The 12,640-nt window shown below is 39.5% G+C and overlaps 2 protein-coding genes across 2 annotated transcripts; one reads left to right on the forward strand and one right to left on the reverse strand.

Annotated features, from left to right (window-relative positions):
- Nucleotides 1-1,337: 1,337 nt before the first annotated feature.
- On the reverse strand, nt 1,338-4,395 carry LOC146467308 (optic atrophy 3 protein homolog). The gene is made up of 2 exons (XM_085126073.1): nt 4,219-4,395; nt 1,338-2,568 (listed from the first exon to the last, which is right to left on the reverse strand). The coding sequence occupies exons 1-2, from the start codon at nt 4,358-4,360 to the stop codon at nt 2,246-2,248; spliced, it is 465 nt and encodes a 154-aa protein (XP_084982199.1). The 5' UTR covers nt 4,361-4,395; the 3' UTR covers nt 1,338-2,245.
- Nucleotides 4,396-5,183: 788 nt separating this feature from the next.
- Nucleotides 5,184-8,008, forward strand: LOC146467309 (uncharacterized). Its single transcript, XM_085126070.1, has 2 exons — nt 5,184-5,330; nt 6,377-8,008. Exon 2 carries the CDS (start codon nt 6,411-6,413, stop codon nt 7,863-7,865), a length of 1,455 nt encoding a protein of 484 aa, XP_084982196.1. The 5' UTR covers nt 5,184-5,330; nt 6,377-6,410; the 3' UTR covers nt 7,866-8,008.
- The last annotated feature ends 4,632 nt before the right edge of the window (nt 8,009-12,640 follow it).

The raw sequence follows: 12,640 nt of genomic DNA on the forward strand, positions 1-12,640 counted from the left end.
AACTCCGGGCGGCAGTTTCCCGAATAAAGAGGGAGCCCTTGTGTAGAACAATATTCTCACAGTCTTGATGCTGAAGAAACTCCCTCTTTCTCCCATTCAGCTCCTTTCACACACTTAAAGTTATTGTTTTCTGGTTTTTGTTATCTATTTTTGCTCAACAGGTCAGTTTACCATCACTTTTAGACCATGGCTACTTTTCTGCCAACTTTGAGACATTTTGTTTTTTGGAGACATTAAACATACTGACTACCAATAGCCCATGTTACAGTTGTGTGCCAAGTGACCTGATCTTGGATTCTAACTAACTGGTTTTCATGTACATTTCTCAAACTCATTAATTATTCATGAAGAGAAAACAAAGGAAATCACTACCGTGAAGGAGGTTTGGAAATGTGATCTTAATTATCATCAAATTTTGTAAACTTTTGCTTTCGAATTTCTCCAAGAATTATCAATAGTTTGAGAGGCTATATCAAACACTAGAAAGGGTGTTTCCTCCTATTTCCAAACACCTCGAAGTTAAAAAAATTCGCTGCGCCTCATTTTTCCAACCTACTTCTCGGTGTTTGGAAATCGGAGGAAACACTCTTCCTCGCGTTTGATCTATTACATGAAAAACAGTGAGGTTTGTATCAAAACAAGGTCATCCCCAGCCTTGCTTCCAAATCCAAGACCAGGTCACTATTAATAAAGCACACAACTATAAAATGGCCTATTCTCCTCCACTTTGATGAAACATACAAAAGATATTTTAAAAATAATTTGCAAATCATGTCATATGTGTCCAAAAGCATAACTAAACAAACAAAGTGCAGCCACTTTAACATTTTAAAATCTGCACTAAAAAAACAATTTAAACACCAAAAAGACATGCCCAAGCATTTAGAACAAAATAAAAGTTACTAATGCCATCTTTGCAGACCATTAATTTTAAGGGTCTGCAAAGATGGCATTTAACTTATAACCTGTGAACGTACATATACTTATTACATAAACACCAATGAAATACCAGGTGAACTTTCACGGGTGAAAATAACATGTTATCTTCACACGTGAAAAGATCACCGTTGCTAAGGTTACATAATAAATTGCGCCTTTTGCAATGATTTGGTATTTCATTGGTGTTTATGTAATAAACAGAACATTACATGGCCACTTGGAGACACGAAATTTCTCTTCTCGTGTTGAAAAATATTTCACTCGGTTGCGAATATCTGTCAACACTCGAAGAGAAATTTTGTATCTGTGCCAGTCATGTAGTATTTTCTGTATCTCTTATTAAATTCCTGTACAAGAAGGAAAAATAAACATAAATTTTATTTATCACTTTGAATTGGTCAGGTGCAATCTTAAAGGATCTGTAATTTTCAAAGTATCATACGCAGTGATTTAGAGAAGATGACGAATGGCGCAGACTTTCATTTATCTTTTTGTTCTCTTTATCAGAATGGAAAGTCTCACAGATGTTAACTTTCACTTGAATTTTATGTCGTCTTTTTGTTAAGTAAGATGCCATTAAATACATAACTTAACTCTTTATGCCCTAATATAGTCAACTCTTTTTCTTGCGGACACTCCCACGCCCACAGGTTAGTATCCTTAATGGCCAGAATCTGTAATAACAGGAATTTATTTCAGTCAAACGTTTGTACTCTATTAATTTTTGCCGGGGATTCAGCTGCTGTCCAAACATGTATTATCGGGGTGTCTGTAAAAGCGAGGTGTCCGCAAGACGAGAGTTGACTGTGGTGACCTGCTGTCTGCATCAAATTTCTCCATTACTCACCCAGGCCATGAGAATAGCGAAAATAATCTCCTCAAACTCATTAATGATTAATGGAGAGAAAACAAAGGAAATCAGTGATGCAAAGGAGGTTTGGAAATGTGATCTTAATTATCATAAAATTTGATGAACTTTTGCTTTGAATTTTTTCAAGAATTATTAACAGTTTGAGAAGCTATACAAGTCAAGTACCCAAAAGAGTATTTTCAAACACCACAAACGCAGTACTTTATACGGAAAGTATGGCAAAAAGAGAGGGGAATTTGTTCTTTGATATTTGGGGTTAAAGGGTTAGAGTCTTTTGTATTAAGAACAACTGCAGCAACATGACTTTGAAGGAACATGACAAAATGTTTCTCTGGTAAGCTCATCTTAAAAAAATGTACAAAGTAAAAGTTATGAAAATCCATCTGTTAATCTCCAACAACTTTTGACATATTTTAATTACCTAGCTATGGTGAACTATGTATTGTGTTTACTGTGAACTAATCTTGTCAGCTCACGAACTTGAGCTGCATTGGTTTCGACTGTGAGTTCAAGTTCCTTGATTTGATTTTGTAGTCCTATTATTCTCTGATTCTGTTCATCTTCTTTCTTTTCTTCCTTTCTCTGCCCTCTTCTATATTCAAAATACAGCATCACTGTTGCAATACCAAATATTAGTGATTCCCCCAAAAGCTCTGCACCGACATCTACAGCGACCTGTTCGCTTAAAGGCTGCACCTTCTCTGGGCCTGACAGACCCATTAATCGCATCTTGACGTTTGTCTCAAGCCAGTGATAGCCTAAAAGATTCAGATAGTAATTTAAAAGACATGAAATTAGAGCCCATAAGAACAAAGCCCAAACAATCTAAATTATGGGAAAGTTATTGTAACTTTCACGGATTGAATATACTGTAAAGCTCTGAGCCCCTTGAAGGGACATGTACATACTGTATGTCCAACTACTGACTAAACACTTCTTTGGTTGATCAAAACAATGCACAACATAGTTTTTTTTTTTTTTTACTTTTTAGTCATTGTCAATTAAATGAAAGCTCAATAGCTCAAAAGTAATCGTTTGTCCCACACTTGTGTCACATGGCTGGAGAATGGGCATACATTGTAGGGAAGGGATTTGACAGCAATCACCTGCCTGTAACGGAGACTGTTCATCATTACACTGGACTTTCAAACAGATGCCCAATGACATTAAAGTGAGTACTGTATTTTGACCATCCACAAGTGCCCTGCAGTGTAGCATTTGGACAGAAAATCTCATCTAAGTTTGGGCACAGGTAGAGTATTTGAACCTCCCCCAACCACCTCCCCTGTGGTTGTACGGTTGTATGCTTGAAAGAAAATAAATTAATTTTAATGGCGCTCACCCCTTCCCCTGCATGGGTCAAACTCTCAATCAAGCTAGCAAACATTCATAACACTGACTACGTACATTCACTCCTGACCTCGGAATACGTTAGATAAGAATAAATCCTTGACACAAGGTGTGAAAAATTAGAGCAAAACGTAGCTTTTAACCATACAGTATCTCAGTCTTCTTCAGCAAAGTGAGCTCCAAGTTGTCACATGATTACGTGTTGCCTAGCCACGTGACAACAAGTGGTTAAAAAGGAAAAAAAATCAAGGAAGCCATCCACATTAGACACCAACGTCCCACGTTAAACAGAGATGGAAAAAAATCAAGGAAGCCATCCACATTAGACACCAACGTCCCATGTTAAACAGAGATGGGGCCTATGATCTTCCCACCAATTTTAACCACTTGTTGTCACGTGACTAGGCAACATGTAATCATGTGACAATGTGGAGCTCACTTTGCTGATGAAGACTGTGAAATACGGTCGAAAGCTACATTTTGCTATATTATTTCTCAGACCTTATTACAAGAATTTATCATTATTGTTCATAACACTGCTTGAGTTAAGTCACTGAACTAAAGGTGCCAGGAATGTAAGGTTAAACTGCACTCAAAAATGACATGAAAAAAGTCTACAATTTTGTGAGCACATATGAGGAACAACAGTGTGGCTGTATTAAAGGAGCTCTTTTAGGTTTACTGCCTTTCACCCCTTCCCTTGCAAGGATTTAATCTCCCAACTCAAGCTCACAAACGATCATAACATCGTTTATAAAACTGACCAAACGATGAACAAGTTGACAGACTTGCATCATAAAAAATGTTTGGTTTTATAAACAGAGTTGAAAAGGTATTTGGCCATTCGAGTCCTGACGTTTCGAGCGTTAGCCCTTCTTGTCGTAAGAGCGAATGTACTCGAATCTCTTTACGACGGCCAAATTACCTTATTAACTCTGTTGGTAAAACCAACATTCTATTCGTTTCCACTCCGCACCGACGAAGCACGACAGTTGTTTACTATAAACTAACCCTTACCCTTTTGCATCTTAAATGCCGACCAAAGATCTTTAACTCACCTTGTCCAGGCCAGATACAAACATATTTCCTAAAGAAATCACTCTGCTTTGCTGCTGTTTTTAAGCTCTGCGCTACGGGTTTGGAGATTTGTTTCACAGCTAAACTCGCCAATTTGAACAAGGGAAATGCTCCCACAACCATGATGAAAACGAAATTGTAAAGCAAGGTTGCGTCATGTACTCGAACATGAAAAGTAACAAATGTTGAACCCAGTCCATTTGCCGACGAACGCGTTTCGACTGGTAACTTAATACATGCATTTCAGCATGTTTCACTTTTTTTCTGCAATCAATCTGAAATAGATAATGACCTTATTTAGACGCGGTAAAATTATCTAGTAATACTTTGAAATATGACTATTCAAGCAAAAGACCTTTCAAGTAACCCGCAAGGGCGCTTTCCATATAGTCAAAATTTTTGGTTTGAAACTCTGGTCGCTTTTTCCGGATCAAATTGGAGGGTTTTTTTTCTTTTTTTACATCTGGGCGAAGAACCTCGTTTTCATTTCCAAACTCGCATTCTCATTGGCTGATCATAATATGGGCGAGAAAACAGCAAACGTGAATGACAATTTTGAGCAAATGGAACAGTAACTCCGTTCTAACCGGTCGAATGTAAAATTGGAGTACGTACTGACCTGAAGGTAACCCGTTTGTCGTCTCGGAATAATTTTTGTTTTTCTGCGCGTTCTATTTGCTGATACAACCGGTCGAACCGGAAATTTAGTGCTTTTTTGTTCACTATAAATATTTTGAAGTTTGACGGTTTTCTGGCTTCAGTATTTCATATTTGTATTCAACCACTCTTCGAGGTGATAAGGTTAAGAGGCCTGGGGACCATGGAGCGGGTACCGGTAAATTATGTTGCTCACGACTGCACGCAGTTTTTAAATCGAATTCTTATAAATAATGAATCGACACTGCACGGGCACAATAGAAACCTCGTGCTATGGATAACAAATAAAAACATAGTTCCAAAGAAGCGGCCGTTTGCTAGGAAGGAATCAAGTGCTTGCATTTTAGCTTTTCTTATTATTTGGACTAAGTTTACTTAAATGTGGCTCATCTGAGGACTTTCTTGACAGAACTGAGTGGCTCCTCTCAGCGCCTTGGTAAGATACAATTTTAATTGAAATTATACGCGGTTCACCCGATTTATGTTTCATGTTTCATTTACAATAAGTAATCTTGGATGTTGTCAAGAAGCTATTCTCCTTTCATCAAACCGACACTCCGGACTGACCCAGATTTTGTCTGTCAGACTCGTACAATTTGGGTTCTTATTTACTGAGCTAATTGGCGTGAGGTGACTTCCGTGGGTGACTTGTACCAACAGATGGGCTTCGGAAAAATATCAACGTAAATAATACGCTCTCGGAAAGACAGATTTAAACTTGTTGGGGAAAATAAGCAATCATGAATAAAAACAGGGACCACTGGACTGAGGATCGGTGACCGTGGGATAGCACTGATTTAATTCACAGCTATATATGCTCTATTTATGTCGTTTGACAATCTGTTTGAGTGGTAACGTATTACACATATTGCAAGTGTTGTCGTTGTTAGGTTTTGTTGGTGGACTCAAGTGTTAATTTAATAAATTGCATACGTATATACTGGGACAAGGAACAATCATGTTAAGAACATCAACCGGCAACAAAGGAAAGCTGGGATACCATACGCAAGCCGTTTCGGTGTCACTGAAGAGTACTCCGGCCGGTTTAGCTTACTTTGTCGTCTTTACTTTAATTTTTCTCTAAAATGTTATGTTATAACATAGACGATATTGCACGGCGGCGCGAAGCATTAATCAGTTATTTTCGAGTCGGTAAAAACAATATCCGCTACGAACGAGCGCAGCGAGTGAGTAAAACATTGTTCTTAACACGAGTGGTGTATTTTCCAACAACAGTTTAACGTTTTGAATACGGACGTTCGACGCCTCCTAATTAAGGTTTTTTAATACTTGTTTCTTTATCACTCTATGACCTCGCAGGGCTAGGGTATTAATGGCCCAGCCTAAGTACTCTGGGCTAGCCTAAAGAAAATCCAAGCACTTTTATTTCTTGGCGTCAGAAGAGCGGAAATAAGAAAACTTAAACATAACCCTAGATTTAGCCACAAGTCTGAATGTAAATGCTTTGATTTTATCCCACAGAATGCCCTGAGCCCCACAGTGCGAGGGGCGTGTAATGAGGAAGGGTGTGACAGGGGAATACATAAAAGGGTGCTTCAGACCAGCACGATTACTTTTCCTGCTTCTCCTTATCGTTACACTCGTGGCCTTCTTAAAAGGACTTTGGAGGCAAAATGAACCAGTAAAGAAACCAACTCAACGACCGATTGACTTGGGCTGCCTGTACACAGTTCAGCTTCCACAGGCAGCCCAGGCATGGCAGCTTATTTCGTTTACAATCACACCAACCACAAAAGATATATGTTCTGTTGCCGCGAGGAGCGCAATCGATGGAAAAGAGCCAGGGCGCTCAAACTTCCGAATACAAGCGTTTGGATCACACGAAATGGTCACAGGTAGCGTGACGCACATTGGTAATGACACTTACAACGCTACGCTGCGGCTGACGTTTGCAGATGAGTATATAATCCTTGTTATTTTAACGTACGTTAATAACGACAGTCTCGAGTATCGATATCACACTAAGGCGGTTTTGCACCACGTGCGGAACAGTCCGTTTGACCTCCCGGTATCGCCAGGCTCCTACCCCCAGGAATACACCCGCTACTGCAGTCAAGAAGAAAGCGGGACTGCCCCAGGGAGGTGGGTTGAGTGTGGAAGCATCCCAGGGATTGAAAGGTGTGGCCAGTGGCAGATTGACCCCGTGTATGACTTCGATCAAATCCACGGTTTTCATTGGTTGCCGTATTTTTGTCAGCTGCATCATTACAGCAATGATGAGATCAAGAAATGCTTTGCGAAACAAGGTTGGTTCGAGATTGTCTTCACGGGTGACTCACACATGCGCTATAGGACGTATCACTGGGTCACGCGGTTACACGGCTCGTGTCACGGCTGCATCAAAACACACGTCAAGATGGTGTTCGACAAGATTCCACGCATTGAGTGGGTGTTCGACGCGCGTGGAACGCGATGGCCACTCACCTTCTCAAACATTTCAATGCCATACGAAATCTACGTTCACCCGCGAACGAGGAGGTCTATGTTCTCTAAGGAGCTGCCGCCTTCTGTTTTCAGTGGCAAACTGTTTCTCATGAACTTCGGTCACTGGGTTCTGCGAGAGAGCACCAAAACAAAATTTATAGCTGAAAAACTGCGTGCATTTCTGCAGGCAATTCGAGCAATGAATCGCTCACAAGAAAGCTCTAGACGATTTCTCTGGGTAAACACAGTTAGTCTGCCTTGGCGGGAAGATCGTGCCATGGTAGAATGGCTAGAAAATCCGTCTCCTTCACGTGTAGCGCAGTTAAACGCTCTGACAGACCAAGCGCTCCGGGAAGGCGGTGTTCAGATTATAGACGCTTTTCAGATTTCAAACAGCCGCATAGGAGCTACGCATGATCAGACACACTATGCCAAAAGGATGGAGAGAGGGGACTGTGGGGGAGTGGTTGAAAACGCAATCAGTAATGTTATAGCTAACGCCCTGTGTAACTACGATACTTGGTGAAAATTCGGTTATAAACTGGTTTGGGGACTCGAGCCACTTGTTGCCACAGGTCCAAGGTTTGAGCATGAGCAAAATGAAAGTTTCTTATACTCGAAATAAAGAGACGCCAGGCGCAAAACACTACAAAATAATTTTTTCTCAAGTTCTTCGCATTTACCAAAATACTCAGTTTCCAGAGCAACATACCGAAGAAGAGAAATGCTGAAAAAAAAAAAAAAAAGAAAGAAAGAAAGAAAGAAAGTAGAGAGAGTGAAGCCTTTGTTATGTCGTACTTTCCTGAATTTATATCTAGCCGAATTTTTGAAAAGGCGGCCGACTAAACTTGAGTACTTTCTGTGAAACAACTCAGAAACACGGGGTTTTTTTTGGCGCAGAAAACTGAGTCCAGAATGGTGCAAAACAAGAGACGAAAGGAGATAGAAGAGAGAGGAAAGGAAAAAAAGACTGCATACCGTCTTAGTAATCGAATTCGGGGTCCGTACTGTAAGTTTAGGACCGAGTTTTTTCCCGTTGATTTATAGCCCAAGCGCGACGGAAAAAACAAGGATCCATAACTTACAGTACGGACCGAGAAAACGATTTGAGTAAGATATTTGTTATATCTCTGAGGTTAATCGGGCAAGAGAAAGGAACAACTTTCAAATTCAGCGAGCCGCACAGTAAAATACGGCCCACAAAATTGACCAATCACTTCGCGCGTATTAACTAAGAGAGATAATAAATAACATTATGTTTTTATATTGGCGACTTTGGATTTTGAACTACAAAAAACCATTCGCATCGTATGCAAAGTAGCATGACGTGAGCGGTCCCGTTTTCAAACATCCAGACAGATATAGACTGCAAGAAGTTTAGATTGTAACTCTGACGGTCAGAGTGCTCATTCTAATCCTTGCTAGGGTTCTTAAAATAAATACATCCTATTTTAGAGAAGGACATAAAACATAGCCTTCATCAGAGAACACATACATATATTAATAAATATCAACGTTCTATTTTAGACTAGACGACTACTTAAACCATACCTCTTTTGGGTCAGCAGAATGTAGTTTAAACTTGACGGAATGAACAATTTCTTTCCTGATCCTTTTGGATGAAATTGTTTAAGAAGGAAAAGGGCTAAGCTAAAAACATGTGACCCAAAACTGAAACTTCTACTTTTGGACGCAAGAAGAATACCTACTACTTCGCAGTTGGAAATAGATCAGCCGGAAATCACGTAAATAAGGAGTGCGTGAGATTGGTTTACCTGACCATTTTCGTGCTGTGATAATCATTTCCTTTTGTCAGTGTTTGGCTCTAATCGACTTTAAAAATATCTAATTTTAGTATATACCACACAAGTGATCTAGTGAATAATACTTTTCGCGCGCGCTGATTGGCTAGCTCGGAGATGATTAGTCAAGTACTATTCACCTCCACTTCGGTGAATAATTGTTAAATATTAATTTTCCTTGTCGCTAAATTTAGCGGTACTGTGAATAGAAAAGTTAAGGAAATTAGGTTGGGGGCGTGTGTGTGCGGGAGAGGGGAGGAGGAACCAGTGAATTGATTTGGGTGAGTTGTCTCGGCTTTCCGTAGTCTGAGTTCCATGGCCAGTGGCATGGTACGAAAACCTCTACCTGTTACTAAGTATAATTTTTTTCTAAGAACGAAACTAGTTTACATTGAACGGTTAAAACGAAAAGGAGCTGAGATTTTATATTATCGGGAGCGAGAATCTAGAAAAAGAGCTACTTAACGAATTCATTCTGAAAAATTCCGTTAACACACCCTTAATCTATTGTAAACTGCTGAATTTAAACTGAAAATAACTGAGGGATCAGAAGTTGAGGAGGCATTACAGTTCGTGACATTCCAAACATTCAGCACTTGTTCCATAATGAGATTTTCATTTCAATAACTATTTAATAAGTTATTCCATCGATATGACGGCCAAAGTCACAACGAATATTCTGGATACAGAGGCTTATGACGTCAGAACATATTTTACAGCATAGCATGTAGCGATAAAGAGGAAGAACGCACAGAAATAAGTGAGAATATATAGTTTCGAAAATTTAAACTCGCAGTGACTTTTAATAAAAACTCGTGCAGAATCAGACTATTTGACACTGAGCACGAGAATCAACAAAAAACTGGAGTTTTTTTGACTGTCATGTGTATAAAAGGCTTGGTCTTGGGTGATCACCTATTAAGGGAGTGAATAATTTAATTTAATTTAACTATCTGTGGGAGGATGGTAAAGGATAATGCTGGATTTGGATCCAAGATTTAGCGTGGATTGCACATATACCACTCTATGATCCAGTAGGCGAAAGCCGACTTTATTAGCGAGGACTGAAAGTTGTTAGTTAATGGAAGTCGATGTAATGAAAGAGTTTCCTATCCGGAGGTCACCATTACGGAGAAGAAAACATCAACAGAGAAAACGACAACTAGAAATAACTTTTTTGAACAATATTTATTCAGTTTCTGAACACAAGAACCTAATACTTAAGGAAAGATGAGCAGTTTTACGTTAGAAGTGTTATCTAGCCCAAGACGATAATGGTTCTTTCCAACTTATCGTGAGAGATATTGAAATAAAAGAGCATTTTCCGAGCATTCTCGTAACCCCTCAAGGCCTTTAGACCAACCACTTGAGAGGAATAAGTGAACTCTTAGAGCATCGAGCATAAAGCATTGTAATAATGTCGATCACGTAAAAAAGAAAAAAAAAAAGAGGGTTGTGGGCCTGGGTTGTCGCAGAATCTCATGTATAAATGGAAGCAAGTTTTGAAACTAGAGCTTAATGCAATCCATTCTTCATTTTGGCTTCTCTATCAGTTCGCTTGCGTTCGCAAGTGAACTGACCGAGAAGCCAAACGATAGAGAATGGATTGCATTAAACTTTCAAAACTTGCTTACTTTTATCTGCGTGCCAGAGATTATTTCCCGGCCTTAGCTCTGTGTTGAATTCAGATCTTTCGGTTATGAAAAAGGGGGAATCAAAATGTTGGCTGACTTGAAGAATAATCAGCTAAATCAATCCGATTGCATCTTAGTCGAATTCCATCCGAACTTTATGAATCGTAGTGAAATGACACATTTAATTCGTCATGATCGTGACTAATCCCAATCGCTGAAAATCCTTCCGCTGTTATCACTGTAAATCGCTGCGTTCCGTTGAAAACAATTCAAGGTTTAATAATAGAATGTGGTCAGAAAAACCACATGCATATCTAAATAAAGCTAAATGATTAATAACATAAAGATGTAGAATATTCTTTGTAATGTAACTTTTTATCTTCTTATCACAGGATAATGGAATCAAGTGCTCATAGACACATTCGTTATAAACTAGAAAGATGGAAAAGGAGGTGGGGGGAGGCTGCCATTGCAAAATATTCATGGTTGCTTTGGTTGGGGGAAGCCGCCAAGAGCCCTTACCCTATAATGTTCAGATCTAAAAGTCTAAAACCTTTCTCTAACTACCCTCCACTGCCCCCATCCTACTCCTGTCCCTCAGTTCAACCGTAACTGGAAAAAAACTGCACCCACTGAATTTTAGACTAGTGTACAATACATACCCTAATAAAGACCTTGTAAAGCAGGTTCAGAAAACACACCCTCTAGGGTGAAGGCAGGCGTAACTCCTCTCCCCACCCCAGCACAAGAGGCTTCATTGGCATGTAAAATCTGACAGTATTTATCTTTGTTCGTTCTTCTAATCCATTTCCCTTTATGACTACGTGTAACGTGGGAATATTTATTTCCCTTGAATATCTGAAGAAACCACGTCTCTTTCGGTTTAATAAAGCACGCCTCTTTTACACTTGCTTAATTTGTTATATGTAACCTTATTGGTTACGTAAAACAAATTCATGATTTTAGAAATCGTGTGCTATTGGAATATAAAACTAATCCATCACAATCCCAACGACAAAACAAAAAGAACTTTATGATTTGTCGTTTGAGCGACAAGAACGTCAGATCAGACAAGTGGTCATGCTACAATCGGTTAAATTCGCTTCAAAGATCAAAATATTAGAAAATGTTTTCGATGAACAATGTGCTTGTGTTTGATGGCTGCCGGCGTCATCCTTTTCAGAGTAGCCTCTTTATCCAAGATTTTTGAGGTTCATTTGTTGAATTCCCGTTCATTACTGCACCGCATTTGATAGCGTCTTGGTGGTGGTTTTATTAAACCGAGGAGGGTACCTCTCGGAATTTGTGGTGGGGATGTGCCGCCTGGTTCTTCAAGCCAGTGAACCCCATTTCAGACTTAGGTGAATAATTTTTCAATTCCCGTTTTTCAGCGCCGGCCTCTAAAATCCATACCCACTTTCAAACTTCAGACCAAGACGATTAAATTCTCTATCCATTTTCAGACGGATAGGATCATACCTTTCGAGCTTACATGAGGGAAAAACCAAGCTGATTGCAGGGCTGACACAACGCCAAAGGGCAGTCTATTTCGGCTAATATCAGCATGGCTTCTTTACACGTAAAGTGATGATTTCTACTCCAAGAGATCCGACAAGGAAACGTATCCAAAACAGTTTATTTGTGAGTCGTGTGGCCCCTGCATTCAAACGTCACGTATCTGAGGGAGTTATCCCCCCCCCCTCCCTTCGTGTTTGTAATATTATTGTCAAATGGGTCTTTACGTTACTGAATGGAAGGTCAAAAAGAGAGAATAAGAGAATTTCCTAGTCGCCAAGACCTTCGACTTGCTAAATACTTAGTGTCATTCCGATGTTTGCACTATTAATATTATGTCGCAATAATGT

This window comes from Pavona decussata, unplaced genomic scaffold, assembly GCF_977016875.1.
Source record: "Pavona decussata unplaced genomic scaffold, jaPavDecu1.1 SCAFFOLD_137, whole genome shotgun sequence".
Taxonomy (NCBI): domain Eukaryota; kingdom Metazoa; phylum Cnidaria; class Anthozoa; order Scleractinia; family Agariciidae; genus Pavona; species Pavona decussata.